The 16209-nt window shown below is 39.9% G+C and overlaps 1 protein-coding gene across 6 annotated transcripts; it reads right to left on the bottom strand.

Moving 5' to 3' along the window:
• Positions 1 to 665: 665 nt before the first annotated feature.
• Positions 666 to 15307, bottom strand: LOC111325688 (uncharacterized). Of its 6 annotated transcripts, XM_088744984.1 has the most exons (18): positions 15139 to 15277; positions 14396 to 14885; positions 14105 to 14294; positions 13187 to 13328; positions 12312 to 12388; positions 10124 to 10760; positions 8490 to 8721; positions 7702 to 8028; positions 6967 to 7155; positions 6556 to 6623; positions 5983 to 6126; positions 5318 to 5475; positions 4671 to 4859; positions 3870 to 3930; positions 3704 to 3761; positions 2957 to 3052; positions 2386 to 2521; positions 666 to 1516 (listed from the first exon to the last, which is right to left on the bottom strand). In XM_088744984.1, exons 2-18 carry the CDS (start codon positions 14411 to 14413, stop codon positions 1455 to 1457), a joined length of 2784 nt encoding a protein of 927 aa, XP_088601110.1. In that variant the 5' UTR covers positions 14414 to 14885; positions 15139 to 15277; the 3' UTR covers positions 666 to 1454. The 6 variants fall into 6 exon arrangements, with proteins under 6 accessions (XP_088601110.1, XP_088601108.1, XP_088601109.1 ...); XM_088744982.1 differs by lacking the exon at positions 14396 to 14885 and having other exon boundaries at positions 15139 to 15305; XM_088744983.1 differs by having other exon boundaries at positions 14396 to 15280.
• Between the last annotated feature and the right edge of the window lie 902 nt (positions 15308 to 16209).

Raw genomic sequence — 16209 nt, 5'->3', positions numbered from 1 at the left:
TCAAATTATAGGACGGTTTCGTAAGAGTGCTCCTTTTACAGTGGCTAAACTATTTTATGCCTGTGTCCAGCCGCCCCTTTCCTTTAATCAAATCATAAAATATACCTCCTTATTTTTTTGACTCACACACACAATTTGTGCTCACGCTGATATATGTTATTTATGGTCTCAAGAATAACTTGCGTAATTTACACTTAAAATATACTTTAGAGTAATTTATGAGTGTTTCTATATACTTCCAATGAACCACGTAAATAACACACACACACAAAGGACCGCCTCCCGGTTAGCTCAATGGATAGAGCGCTGGACTGTTGTGCGGGAGGTCGAGGGTTCGAGCCCCGGCCGGACCAACACTCAGGGTCTTAAAATAATTGAGAAGAATTTGCTGCCTTTCTATAACATCAAGAAATGGTTAGATATTCTAGTCTTCTCGGATAGGGACGAATAAATGGAGGTCCCGTCTCCTGCAGGGTTGGGGTAGGAGACGTTAATTTCCCACACACGAGATTACTGTGTGATGGATGTCCTCCCCTGGGGTGGGATGGGTGGGAGGGTGGACTAGCACGAATGGTTCCTATGTTCCTTTCTAGTCCTTCCCCACTGCAAAACTTAATGCAGTGAAAATGGACTAAATTAAATTAAATTAAAAGACTGGAACCGAATGAAAAGCATGAGTGGTTTCATCATTTGGGACTTTGGAAATATATAAAGAGCATTAAGGTTTTCTGAGGGATGCAATCTAAACTTGCTTCTAATCGGGAGATTTACCAATGGTGAACCGTACGATAAAATCCTTGAGGCGACACTGAAGACAACGCGTACAGTTTTGACAAGGCGGCATAAGAGACGTTTTTACTTGCTAACGAGCGAGAGCTTCTGGTTCCCATCGGATGTTGAAGCCGCCATATTGTATAGGTAAAATCGAAGGAGCCCTGGAGAGTGTAAAGGGGGAGCGAAAAACTGGTTTGTTCGTTCCAGGCTTTCCGCGATCTTTCCTATTCAATATGGCGGCTTCAAGTCTCGATTCCTATCATAAACATTCGCCTGCAAGGAACTAGGCTAAGTTTACATCTACACGGAACTCCTGCTGGTAAAAAAAAAAAAAAAAAAAAACAATCACGAATTATTCGATTGAAGAAGCCTTCACCTAACGTTTTCGTCCCAAAACTATTAATTACGTTTGACAGTAAATACTACTGAGGGCAACTTTCCACACAACAGCTTCTGAAAAACATTTTTTCAATGTGCCATCATGGCTGTTCTTATAAAGACTGTAATACAAAGCATGTGCGCCCTTATTGTTGTATAGGAAACCGCTGATTCATTGCGCGTTGTCGCACGAATCGTAGAAGCTATCAACTCATTTCTTTTCCAAGTCCAATTTCCGCCTGGACACTCCATTGTGCTCCATCATGTAGGGTTAACCTTTTCTTGGGCAACTTTTCTCTAAATTATGGCTTTGTCCACTCCATTCTATCTTTAATTTTGTTTATTTCTTGCTGGAGTCTGTCTGGTAAAATGTCAAGAAAACTTAAGAGAATTCTGCTCATCAAACACAGCAAGATTGGCATGTATGAAAAAGAGGTCGTCGCCCATCTCTCTGAAAATGTGATAGTGAATTTCTGAAAAGAGATTGGAACGTAAGAACCGCAAAAACTAGAAGTGGGTCCCACCATCCCTTATACTCGGTCTAATTACCTAAGAAACATGTCGGAAACTGAGACTGAATGAAACTGTCAAATTCATCAACACTATGGAGAAAGTAAGTTTGTCCCAAAATGAGCCTGTGACAATGACAAGGATCCAACACATGCCCAGTACAGACAATTCAAAATTTTTAAAAAAGATTACCATAGAAAACTCCAGCATTAACAGCCAACTTATAGAGTCTTCTCTGGTTAGTGACTGTAGAGGCAGTGTGGCCGAGTGGTTAGAGTGTCGGACTCGTAATCCGCCGCTCCCGGGTTCGAGTCCCACTCTGACCACTGGATTTGTTTCACGGTAGCCCCGAGTTCAGATCCTTGGCCACCCTTGTAAATAGCCAACTGGTTCGCCTCCGGCCGGTTGGGGTTCTTAATGATGTTATGTTCAATTTAGACCATTTGTTTCATTTGTTTGCAAGGACCACAATGGAAACTACTGGTTCACCAGTAATTGTGTAATCCTATAAAAAGACTTCTTTTTTTTTTTTTTTTTTTTTTATACTTCACACGACATACTACATGTAACGATCTTAAAAGTGGTTGTCAAGTTTTACCGCGTGTTACACGAGTTTCATTTTTCTCCGTGCTGGCTGACAAGTTAAGCCTCAGGTTATGATGCGTAGCACAGCTATTAAGTTATTGAATAAGTAAAATTAGTTTGGTCATAAAAGGATATCAGCCTCGTCAAAATCCTCAATTTCTACCACAGCTTCCAGTCTTCCCTCTAGCTCACTCAATTTTTCCACCAAATTGTCGTAATCTTGTTTTTGACGCTGTCCTCCTTCTGAGGACTTCGTGGGCTCAGAAACGGATTCCTCCGAATAAAAGATGGTCAAATTCTCTTAAGGTAAAAAACCTTTTAATAATAATTAGCAACCTCTGAACGAGGTTTCACACATTATCGTGGTACGCGAGAAAAAAAAGAGTAGTTATTATGGTGTACGATGACCGAATTCGGTTGCAATCATTGAACAATTTTCAATGGTATCGAAAGTAGTTTCCTTTACTTCTCTCTGTGATTGGTCGTGTAAACTCGCGCCAATCAAACTCTAAGCCAATCAAATGCTAGATTAAAACCAATCACGACTTGGTCACCCACGTTTTCCCGCGCTTTAAGTAAATTGGTTGTTTTTTTATTTCTCATTGGCTCTTTAAGGTATTTTCCTTTCTTCTGATTGGCTGTTGTAATCAGTTTGGTTCTGGTTTTACCACAATCGATCGTGAGAAGAGCGTGGATAAAGCTAGGTTACCTCCACTATGATGATCTCCCGTTGATCTCTATCGTCTGAGTCATTCACCTCAGGTATCGGAATGCCGTGCTTTTCACACAACTCTGATATCAAGTTCTAACACAGCCAAGAGAAATTGGTCATGGTCAAGCTACAAATTTCGATCGCGAATAAAAACTAGCTGATCGACTAAGCTATGAAAGAGCCACTTTCGTGCTGTCGCGCCAGTTACACAAGTCTGACCACCTTGTATTCAAGTCACTATTTACACAGGCTTTGTTTGTATCGTCGTTAATGTGCACTATTCTAAAATGCGGTGGTCTGAACTCTACATTATTTCGTCTTAAACAATAACATGGAGCGGGGTGGCCTGGACTCTACCCATAGAGATTTGGGTTCAAGCCTTGGCCACTGGTCATCATACTTTGTTATTTGGCTTGACACTATACTTTAACAGCGCCTTTCTCCGTTCAGGAGTAAAGATAACCCTGAAAAAAATAGGCTATAGCAGAAGGGAGGGGAGAAACGAATTGTGATGGCCTTGCAATCTATTCCAGGGCCCGGTCGTTCAAAGATTGGATAACTCTGTCCAAAGGTAAAATCGCTATTCAGCGGATAGGTGTTAACAAAACGTACTGCACTATCCAATGGAGAGAAATTTATCCATAGATAGCGTTCTCCACCCTTTGAACGACCGGGGCCTGAAGGATTAGCAAAAATCACTGGTCACTTAACACTATTTTTTAACCGTGCACAATGTATACTTACTTTACATGTGATAGCTTCGGTCTCAAGCAAAGCCTTGATCAGACTGTCCTCACCGACTCTGTAAAATAAATGACATTACAAGACATCAAATCAACCAGCCATGATTGAAAAAAAAAATGAAGTTATCGCAAAATACATGACACACTTGGTCCAATTACTAGTTTACCTCTTCATTTGTTCATGGAGGACTTGAATCATAACGGATGCTTCCTCTACAGTAACCACAGCTAAAAACAAACAAACAAACAAACAAAAAACTCAGATAAAAGGGCACATACGAACATTCTTGAAAAGCTGGAGTAATTTTTAGCTTAGCTGTTGAAAGGAGTAAGCAGTTAATATCATTTTTTATTACACGACTCGGGCAGTCAGAGGGCCAATAACTAAAATCAACCAATCAAAATGCTCTATTGCCGGTGAATATTCTCTCAGTATTGGACCGGGCACTGTCCCGAATGGTCCCGAATGGTCCCGAAAAATACCGCACTTGTGTCCCTTTGAACTTCAGTTGTATAATAAATCTCTTATTAACCAAGCTTGTTCGGGACCGTACTGGAAGAATATCGGCCCTCGGTCTTTTTTGTACGGACCTCGCTGCGCTCGGTCCGTACTGTCAAGACCTCGGGCCGATATTCTCCCAGTACGGCCCTCGCGCTTGGTTAATAAGATAGATTCTTGAATCAGCTGTAGTCGGAGATCCACAACGAGCTGCTGTTTACCAGGGTATAAATTTAGCCGACCAAATAGGAGAGAAAGCCACTGAAAGATCACCTTCCCCTCCCACGCCTCGATATACAAGATTCCAATCCCCTATATGCCAACCAACACAAAGTGACGAAGGCGGGTTCAATTTTTGGTTGAAGATGAGAAACACAGAAAAAAATCCTTCAAACGTAATCGGCTAAGAATAGAAAAAAAGCTCGTAAGGGTTTAACGAGGAGAAAATGAGAGACAACCAAAATTGTACCCGCAAGACGCTCTTTATCATTGATCTCTTTCTCCAAGTCCACGTTCTGTTGTTGCGCCTCCTCCAACAACTTCCCATCTTCTGCAAGTCCCTTCAGCAAAGATTCTAATTTTTCTTGGCTTTCAACTCCCTCTTGTGTCAAAGTTTCTCTTTCTTCTTTCAGCCGTTTAGCCTCCTTAAAATTTCTGTCTAATCGATAAAAAGGAATATAAGTTGTTCTTGTGTGGTGACTTTTTTACACATCAAGTACTTAACATTGGCAAAATGTTTGGCAGGATTGCATTGGTTTTGCTTTGCTTTGCTTTGAGATTGGTCCAGAAATTCGCGACACTCTCTCGAAAATTACAGTGATTAAGGGGAAACAAATTCAGGACTTTGACAACCGACCGCTAAATACAGGGTGACCGCCTAAAACGGTGCAAATTCGACTGTATACCGTAACGCACAGGTTTATTACGAATCAACTTAACGGCCTGCTCCCAGTTGGCTTGTTAGCTCAATTGGGAGAGCGCTGCACTAGTATCGCAGAGGTCAGTGGTTCGAATCCCGTACAGGCCTGATTTTTTTCAGGTCTGATTTTCGCTATTGCATAAATAGCGCTCTCTACTGTGAGGATCGTGCATCATACGTAGGTACATCTTCGTTACCTTTCTTCGCTATTTCTTTAGCTGCGTCCAGATCAGAGATCTGGGACTCGATTTCATTTACGGTCTTTCTAAGGGTAGCCGCGCCTCTTTGTCCCACCTGGATCTTGTTTGTGATATTTTTTATTTCCTGGGCCACTTCCTTGTGTTTGACTTGAAGACTACAAATGTATTACAAGAATTAACAGCCTAAAGCTTGAGTTACACTTATCCCAAATAGACTGATCCTAATGTTAACAAAAATGGTCCTCATTGCGTATGGTTGGTAAATATGGGTGAACACTTCACAGGAATACCACACCAAAGTACCACACCACAAGAGCTTATTGAGGTTACTGTGACACGAAGTTAATATGAAAGATGGGCTTCCAGTCCGTCATCACAGGCTACCCTTCCCTCCCCCATCTTCTGTATCCTGTAGATTTGCAATTTTTTGAAGTTCTTTCAACTCCTGTGAGACAACTCGGTTATGACAGCCCCAAAGCCTGCCATCTTACGATTTAAACGTTTGCGCTCGCACAGACCCTCTCTTGAGTGATTAGAGAAATGATGAATGTTCCCTCTCTCCAGTATTACACACGCGCACGCGCACACACACACGCACGCACACAGGGAAGGGTGAGGAAAAAGGGGGCAAGTCATACCAAACATAATGATACATTGAATACCTTGTTACTTTAGGATCCATTTGAAAAGTAAAATGCTTCATATTTAGAAATTCTTGAGCAGACTCCTGCTGCCTTTCTAGCTGTTTGATTAGCTTTTCGTATTTTTCCAGCTCCTCTGAAGCTGCAGTTATACCATCAGACAAACTGTGAAATAAAATATTGGGGAATAAAAACTTAGTTTACTGTGAGAAGAAGAGGAAAGTATTAAGTGACATTCCACACTTATGCCTCCCATCCCTCCTCCCACCCCCCTTATGCCTCCCATCCCCTCCTCCCACCTCCCTTATGCCTCCCATCCCTCCTCCCACCCCCTTATGCCTCCCATCCCTCCTCCCACCCCCCTTATGCCTCCCATCCCTCCTCCCACCCCCCTTATGTCTCCCATCCCCTCCTCCCACCCCCCTTATGTCTCCCATCCCCTCCTCCCACCCCCCTTATGCCTCCCATCTCCTCCTCCCACCCCCTTATGCCTCCCATTCTCTCCTCCCAACCCCTCCTCCCACCCCCTCTCCCCCCAAAAAAACAAACAAACAAAAATATGTATAGATAATCAGGACTGGTCTTTGGTCCTACCCTTGCTCTTTTCTCTGACTCTCCTCTGCTTTGGCATCAAATAGTTCTTGACTAGATGACAACAGCCTCTGTTGATTTTCAGTGTGAGAGTTTCAGACCAATTTCAGGCATGATGAAACTGCATAACATACTGATAACTTCTTCAACACAATGATGAGGCCAGGTCTATGTAACTTATTAATATATGTGGTTATGCACTTAAGGATATGTTTAAGTCTAACAGGCACGCCTATGCTTTTTTAACCCTTTAACCACTAAAAGTGACTAGCTTTTAATAATAAAGGAAATGATCACCAACTAAAGAAGCTCATAATTGTTAAACAAATTCTCCTTGTCAGCACCTTTGGAAATGTATAGAGAACAGTATGGAGAATATGTATGCTGATGTTAAGCTGTAAAGAGTTCACTCACAAATTCTTCCTGAAGTGAGTTCTCTCTTCTCTCTATTTCTCGTTGCTGTTTATCAAGGGCTTGTTGCTGTGGGCTGAATTCCAACTTGACAGATTCTATTTCATCATCGTGCTCTTTAATGAAAGCTGTTAGCTCTGATTCTTTTGCTCTTAACTTGGCCAGCTTAGCCTCTAGCGATGAAATTTCTGCCTAAAATATTCCAAGGATTTTAGATTACAAATTGAGATATTCTTTACTTTAACATACTTCTTTTACATGCTAACCTCTGCACTATCATCTTATCTTCCTCAAGTGAACACAACAAAGAGTTTATGCTCCCGTAGGCTATAAAAATGTGAAGGGGGTAAGTATTGTGGACCAAAGTTCATAATATTGGCATCAAAGCGTAACTGATATCATTCATTCCTATGATCATAATCATATTTTTCCAGATAATTTTGCTCTCTCAAGCCTATTTCAAAAATGAATTTGTAGGAAGCTTCACATACGCAATACTTTTTTTTCATAGTGCTTGTAAGGGCTATGTTGAATTCAATGAAAACTAAAACAAACAAAAGTTGAAGCTTTTTCAGAATTAAGAAGAGAAGAAATGTCCATCTAATGTATGGAACATGGTGGGTTGAAACAATACCCTATACTATTGAAAATCATCTTCAGAGGCTTTAAAAATTTTTGGGACCAAAGATAACAACCATTCTTCTCTCTGCACTTTTTTTCAATTTTTTCAAGACTGACCTGCAAATCTCCTCTCTCTAAAAGCAACTCTTCCTTTCTTTTTTGGAACTCCTCAGTTTTAAGCAGAATTTCTCTACTTAATTCCACACCCTCTGCCTCCATATGCTCCTTGTCAAGCCTCAGATGGTCCATTGTTCTTTCCAATCTCTGCCGCTCAGAGTTAAGATGCTGTTTTTCCTTGGCGCTCCAGGTAGCCTGTGTATCTGTATGCCTGACCAAACACTGTTTTTGTTCTTCTTTCAATTCTTCCAGTGCTGTTTGATTTTGACGGTAAATCTCAACTTCTCTGTGTGATATTTCAGCTCTCAGTTTCAATGCTTTTTTAACCTGTGAAGATAGGGACTGATTTGATAAATAGTTGAAGGAAGGGCAAGTGATGTGATGGGATGATGTGACAAAAAGGAGGGGGAAGGGTAGGGAGGGTAAGGAGGGTAAGGGAAACAAGATGAGAGGAGAGAGAGAGAGGAGGAGAGGGAAAGATAAAGGCAAAGAGTGGACGGTTCACATAACACTTCCAAAGAAAAATCTGCTTCAGGAACTGAAGAGTGGTTCTGGCAAACAGCAAAGTCTATCATATGATAGTTACTGGCAGTTTGAATGAGGAAGAATTGAAAAAGCCGAAGCATTAGCATGCAGAGCAGGCGTTCTAGTAAAGTTTGGGTGAAAATTAGACCACGCGAAAATGAAGCGAGGCAAAAAATTAGGAATTGGGGGGGAGGGGGAGAGGAGAGAAGGCCAGGCGTTCCCTGCAGGCTACCAAAGCATTTGAAGTAACCGTTTTTTCTCACCTTATCATCTTGACCAGGGAGCCTATACTTAACAGATTGCAAATCTTGTTTGAGTTGTTCCATTCTGTCACTGATCTCTTCTGCCAGGTCATAATTGTCACTGGCTAGGGCCTGGGTTTCTTCCACCTGAAGTCTTTTGAACTCTTGTTCTTTTTCATTCTTCACATTGCAAGACTCTGTGTATACCTTCAACAACTCCTCTTCAAGGCTAGTTAAACACCTTTTGTCTTTACTGATCAAGAAAAAAATGATACGAGAAGTTTTTTTTTTTTACTTTCTTGTCTTCCACTCAAAAGCTGTCTCTGACTACAACTTTCCTTGAGATCAAACTCTTTATAAATATTTAATAAAATTGGTCAAGGTTTCATTTAACCCGTTCAATTCCAAGATTTCAATAATATTCTCCTTACCTTTTTCTACACATTTCTTGCAGTTTTGAGCTCTAGGAATTTGGTTTTGCAATGAATAATAATCTCTATTCTCATCACCAGCCTGCTTGATAGCATATTGATATTGTTTGGAGAAATTACTTCATGATCAATCCTGGGAGTTCACCATTTGACCCCCAAGAGTGACTACTACATTGCGAATCTAATTCCTGCTGACAGTTTCACTCCTAAATCACACATCGAGGTCACGAGAATAAAGGAATTGACCTCCAACAAAGATGCTCTTGACTAATAAACAAATTCTCCCTTGTCAGCACACCTTAGGACTGTGGAGAACTGTAGGGAGAATATCCATGCCAATATTTGGGTGTAAAGAGTTATTAGAAAGAGTTTGACACACCATGCAGTGGCTCTTTGATAACTCTAGAAAAAGTGTAAAAAGTAATAATACCCCATATGATCATCCCATTTTTTGGCTTAAAAGTTACTATTAATATGAATGGTAGTGGCGCATCAAGGATTGAATTAACCTATTGACGTCCAGTGCGCCCGTATGCGCCCATGTGGACCCACACCCTTTCTACACCTTGTGATGTCATCACTTTTAACCCTGGCGCATGACTTTGAGCACGTACTTCAACAGGTTGAAAATATCTTACAAACGATACCAGAATGAGCGCAATTGAGTGAAGGGGATTGGAGAAATAGCCAAAAAACCATGTAACTTTGACCTGAAAATCTGCACGAAAATCTTGTTCCATTACCCACCTACCTTTCTGAGCATGTGGTTTGAAAATAATGAGTAGTTTCCTAAAAAGTCTCTACACCAAAATGAAGCCTACTAAATTTCCAGCAAGTGAGGAGAAACTTCAGGCAAGGAGAGGGTAAAAAAAGGGCAGGAGAAAGAGAAAAAAGTAAAAGTCGTAAGTGGGGCATTACTTTTCAACCCAAATCTCTAAATTTTGCTTTCTGCGTGTACCCGAGATTTTCAGGCCGCCATTTTGCATTTGGATCAAAAGACCGTCAAGTGTACGAGCTGTCAATGGGTTTTTGGTAAGTTTGAGCTTTTAAAACCACAACAGTGACCCGAAATCTGCTCGACTAGCTTCAAAACACAGTTTTTCACAGAAGCTGTGGCCATTAATGGGTTAAACATTATTTCTTACACAGGTTCACACTAAGTTGTTTCCACATACTCTATCTGGATACTGCCAATACAAGATATCCCAGAACCTCTCAGAATACCTTAGACTTGTGATTTGAAGTTTCAAATGCATCAGCACATTGTTTAGCTTCTTCAGAGGTTCCTTGGGGTTACCCTTTTCCTGATCTGAAGTGAGTCTTTCTTGCACAAGGTCTACCTCCACACTTTGTTCAAGTTGTTCATTTGATCCAGGGGTAAAATGTAAAGATAGTATTTCACTTTCCACAGCACTGTTTAGACAGGTTTCCCCAGCAAAGCCATCATTGATCCTAATGTCTAATGCTTCAGAAAGATCCTCATTTAAATCCCAATATTTCTCACTTTCAAAAATACTTTCATCTCTTTCTAAACTCTTTCTGTCATTTGGCACCTCCAAGGTTTTGTCCTGTATCTCCATGCAAGAAGATTTAGATGCAGTTTCCGAGTGTTCACTTGAAGCATCAATTGAGATTTGTTCAATAATTTTGTCACCCTGGGGTGGAGTTGATTTACTCAAATCCAAGTCTTTTAAGGATCCTCTGCTAAGCGTTTCTATAATGTTTTCTTCAGTGATATTGACCTTCATCTCTTTAAACAAATTTTCATCTGAGGATGATGGAGTTCCAATGGAGTACAAGGGCGTGGAAGGCTCACTACTCACTTCATCAGGTTTTGTGACTCTTGCGGCTCCTGTTTGATCTAAGAAGTGGCAAGCATATGATTAAAGGAATGGGAGGAAAGGTGGCCTGTTTGCTGGACTCTGGATCAATAGGTGTCTATTCAAGCCCAAGCCAACTTACTTTGTTGCTTTCTTGAGTAAGAGACTGAACACTCAAAGTTCCTTTCTTCACCAAGACACCACAACAACAACAACAACAACTTTATTTGTACCCAACATAAAAAATACTGATAAAAATACTGATAAATTGACAAGAATATATATATCTTATTAACCAAGCGTGAGGGCCGTATTGGGAGAATATCGGCCCGAGGTCTTGACAGTACAGACCAAGCGCAGCGAGGTCTATACAAAAAGACAGAGGGCCAATATTCTCCCAGTACGATCCCGAGCAAGCTTGGTTAATAAGAGATTTATTATATGACTAAAGTTCAAAGGGACACAAGTGCGGTATCATTGGGGACCATTCGGGACAGTGCCCGGTCCAATACTGAGAGAATATTGGACTGGCAATAGAGCATTTTGATTGGTTGATTTTAGTTATTGGCCCTCTGACTGCCCGAGTCATGTAATAAAGAGGAGTACTAGCTGCCCCAAATAACCATAGGGGCCAGAAAAAAAGGGCAGCTATACTTAGGTGATTTATCTAATGTAATTATTTGGGTCAGATATAACACACACAACACACACAACACACACACACATTCATCACATACAAAACAACGTCAAGGACTTCAGAAAACTGTCAAGGGTACCTTACTCTTTTATTCTCAAGATCTGATTAGAAACTCTCCAGTTACAGTCTAACATACAACTTTAATGATGTTGGTTTGGAGAATTTGGTACTGGATCAACTAATAATTCCAAAATTGAGATTTCCAATTTCTTAATTCTCATTACTTGTCTGCTTGATGTCCTATTGATATTTTAAGGAGAAATTCTGCCTCGGTCACTAAAGAGAGGGAAAGGTTTAAGAGATACCTCCACTTGCGGAGCTAATTGCTCTTACATTCATAAATAATACTTTTTAAAGTTAAAATTTTATCTTAAAAAAAAAAAAGAAAGAAAGTACTTAAGGTAGTGAAAGAAAAATCAAAACAGCTACATATCAGCTTTTTTCAAACTGGAATTTTGTGTGTGTGTCACCATGCAAGATTCTCATAGGATTCATGTAAACAAAAGAATTATTGACTGATGATAAAAGTGGCAACTGTATAACCTTGAGGAACACATACATTAAAATTGCTTGTAATTGTTTGAAGCTTTTTACACATTTCAGTTCTTGTGTCCCAATCATTCAAAGGAATCTTCATTATACAAGTACTTTTTATTGTATCAACGGCAACCTGTTCTTAATTGGACGTTTCCTTCAATAAATGCTAAGGAGTAAGCTACACTGGACAAGGAGAAGTGTCAATATTCCTCAGCACCTCATGCCAAGGAAAAAGCAGAAAGGATTGTATGTCAAGTGAATACTGGGCCTACCTTAAAGAACACCTGTGAACACCCAGATATACATTTCCTTAACTAGTATATAATCAACATTGTAGCTATAAGTAAGTAAAAAATACCTTCTTCCACCTTGGATTCCTGCTTAGTTTCACCAACTGTTGCCTCATCAGTAATGTCACTTGGCTCACTAGGTTCCCTTAAAATACAAGATAATGAATAACTTTAATTAAGGTGAAAATTAATACCATTGTCTACCATTACAGCTACAACTACTACTAAGTACTGCTTCTACTGCTACTACTGCTGCCGCTACTACTGCTGCTGCTACTACTGCTGCCGCTACTACTGCTGCCGCTACTACTGCTGCCGCTACTACTGCTGCCGCTACTACTTCTACTGCTGCTGCTACTACTTCTACTGCTGCTTCTACTGCTTCTACTGCTACTACTGCTGCCACTACTACTGCTGCCGCTACTACCGCTGCTGCTACTACTTCTACTGCTGCTGCTACTACTTCTACTGCTGCTGCTACTACTTCTACTGCTGCTTCTACTGCTACTACTGCTGCCGCTACTACTGCTGCCGCTACTACTGCTGCTGCTACTACTTCTACTGCTGCTGCTACTACTTCTACTGCTGCTTCTACTGCTTCTACTGCTACTACTGCTGCCGCTACTACTGCTGCTGCTACTACTTCTACTGCTGCTGCTACTACTTCTACTGCTGCTTCTACTGCTACTACTGCTGCTGCTACTACTTCTACTGCTGCTTCTACTGCTTCTACTGCTACTACTGCTGCTGCTACTACTTCTACTGCTGCTGCTACCAACATTGCTACGGCACCTGTTACTGTTGCTGCAGTTGATACTGCTATTGCTAAACCACTCCCAGTACTATTGCTACCTCCACTACCACTAAAATTACCAGTATTAGTGCTTCCACTTTTTCTTCTTACAACACCATGAGAAAAACATGAAATAAAACTTGAATTTACCCTTTACTGTCAGGCTGTCTGGCATATCCAGGTCTCTTTGCATGGCGAGCTCTTTTCTTCTTTGTAGCTGATTGGCTCATCTGCTGTGGAATAACGTTTGGCTGCATTGGTTTAGGTAACAACTCAGCTTCAATTGGCCTTGCTGTTACAAAAGAAAGGAAAATAAAAGTAATTTCTTTGTTAGTGTGGTCTGAATTCTCAGTGATAATTAAAAGTGTAATAGAAAATAAATAAAAGTGATTATTAAAAACTAGATCATTGGATAATGCAATTCAAGACTTTTTATTGGCTTAGCCATTATGGTATATCAGCCTATATACCATAATCTACAAATATGGTAAGCGTACTCGTCAGCTTAAAATCAAAAGGGAGCTAAAAAATCCAGTTTCTTCTTACAAAATAATAATTTCTTGGGAGCGTTTTTAATAAAACAATTATTCCACTCGCACTTGTTGGATATGAGATGATTATAGCCAACTCGGCGCTACGCGCCTCGTTGGTTATCTATCATCTCATATCCAACGCGCACTCATGGAATAATTGTTAATTATCACATAGAGGACTTTATCTCCTGAGGTGCCCATCTCTATGAGTGGGTCAAAAATAACCAGGCACTCGATTCTCCCCTCTGGCTGCAATACATTTCCTTGTAAATTGGTTGCAAGAATTTTGGGTTAGATCAAGATAAAAACTTCTTCCTGATGAGTGAGTATTCTCATTACCTGTTTGCTATATAATGTATAGATATTATAGGGAGAAGTTACATGTAAATCACTTCTAAGAGTTTAAGGGTGAAAAACGGAGGACTCTTCAGATAATGGTTTGATTCCAAAGTGTACCAGGAGTAGACCACCCTACTTATGGATGTTGCCTGCATCTTAGAAAAAAACTCATTGCAAACATTTCTTTCTGTCTTACCAAAAACTACACCAAAATCTTGAGGATTTTCAATGACTGTTTTAGGTAATTTATCTTCCTTTGCTACATCAACATGACCTATTAGATTAACTTCATCAGAGGAGGTTGTCCCTTTGGCAGGAGCTGATGTTAAGTTCATGCCACTAAACAGCGACCCACTCACATCACGCCCACTATCATTTCTTTCACCCTAGGATGAAAATTCACAGAAATACTTTTATGAATAAATCAGTCATTTGGGTGAAAGAGGGGGAAGAAGGACTTAAAGATGGGCCAGGACTGGCCTCTTACCTGATGCAGGAGACACATTTTACCTAAAACAACAGAAGAAAAAAAAAAAGACAAAAGATGGAGGTGACCTGTTCTGTGTCTTCTACACCAAGAAGGAGCCCAAAGCTGAAAGCTTTTGTGGGAGTCTGAGGCAATGTTTGTTAAGAAAGTTTTCAAAATTTATATGCTTTAAATCCTCTAACTCCCAAGAGTGACCAAGAGAGAATTTCTCCTTACAACACCAAGAAGACAAGTAATGAGAATAGAGAAATGTACAGATTAGAGGAAGAGGATTATTAGTTGATCCAATACCTAATTCTCAAAATTAAGCAGAGTCACAACTAGATCTTGACAACGTTTATTTTGCAGCTTTAAAACTAGACCTTGACAAAAAATCCTTGAATTGGACACACTAAGATTGGAAAATCTCACAGCATCAACCATATCACAAGCGGCTTTGAGTTCATGTAGGACAGCTTCACCGTAATATATCACGGCCAACTTTACCATTCTATTTGGGAAGCAAAGATGAAGCATGAAGCAAAACATGAAGCAAGACTATAAGAGTCAACAGAAATGATGTTGTTCTTGTATCGCATGAATTGAAAAAAAACATCCTAGTTACAAATTTAAAAAACAGAAATAAAGAACGAATTTGATTGCAAATGCGGTCAGAAAATATAAATCGGTAACACCAGTCTACTAAAACATGTCAAACGGAAGTAATCCCAAAACTCACACTATTCAACATTCAGTCTACCCACCGAGGTTTGCTGACAAACATCACTACGATTTTTAGACTTTTCAGTGGGAGACAGTGAGGATTTCGCCTTTCTAGATCGCGGAAAGAACGACATATTTGCCTTTCTAATCACCTTGTTTCGTTTTCAAGTTTAACCGCCATTTTGTAACTTTAACTTGCGCCTGCAGTTTCGACCGCTGTCACTAGTTCCAGACCTAGCTTTCTAAAATAGGAAAAATTTGATGACATTTTTTTACGAGCAATTTTTAAAGATACCTCCTCTATTCTACATGTTCTAAAAAAATCACTCAGAAAAAATTGGGGAGTAAAATGTTCATTTTATTACCCTGGAAGGAAATGACGCCGGCTTTATAAAGGTTTGAAATATGCAAAAATTGTTGATCAAAACTTTTCTGATCAGTTTATCTTTCTGTAGGACAGTGAACCTACTATGAATGTTTATTCAACTCACTTTTCTGTTCGTAAAAAACCATTGCAATTGAGACTTCCCGATATTTTTTGTAAGAATATCATGGTCACCTCACCGGTTATAAGTTTTGACTGAGTATACTTTTTCAGTTTGTAAAATCATACCTACCAACTATGGTAAAAAATGTAAAATCAATTTTTCTGAATTGGTCGGGTCAAAAGAAAGCAGACAAAAAAAAAATTACTACCCCTTCCCTTCTAAACCCCCGCTACAATTTTGGCGGCCTTAATTAATTTCCTGGCGAAAAGGACAGATATAATCTTGCATGCTTTCTTTTAAGAACTTGATTGTTCAAACAATGCAACAAGACATAAAAATTCATAATTGTTTCCTGTAGAAAAACCGACTTCCGAACTGGACAGCTTGGAAATGTGCCACAGTTATCTATAACTTTGACTTGTCCTTTCAACGACATCTTGAAAAACAGCCACCGCCTCAAAATGTCGTCTTTTCACCGACACACCTGTGAATGACTTTTTTTCTTTTTGTTCTTTGATGAAAAGACCATATTTACCAAACAAGCGTATCAAGCTTTTTTTCATATGAAACAAACATTAAACAAAGACGAATGACATCGTGTTTCCCGAAGGAATTCAAATTAAT

This window comes from Stylophora pistillata, chromosome 14 (assembly GCF_964205215.1).
Source record: "Stylophora pistillata chromosome 14, jaStyPist1.2, whole genome shotgun sequence".
Taxonomy (NCBI): Eukaryota; Metazoa; Cnidaria; class Anthozoa; order Scleractinia; family Pocilloporidae; genus Stylophora; species Stylophora pistillata.
The sequence above is the reverse complement of the archived record's forward strand: the minus strand, read 5'-3'. Positions and strand labels throughout refer to the sequence as shown.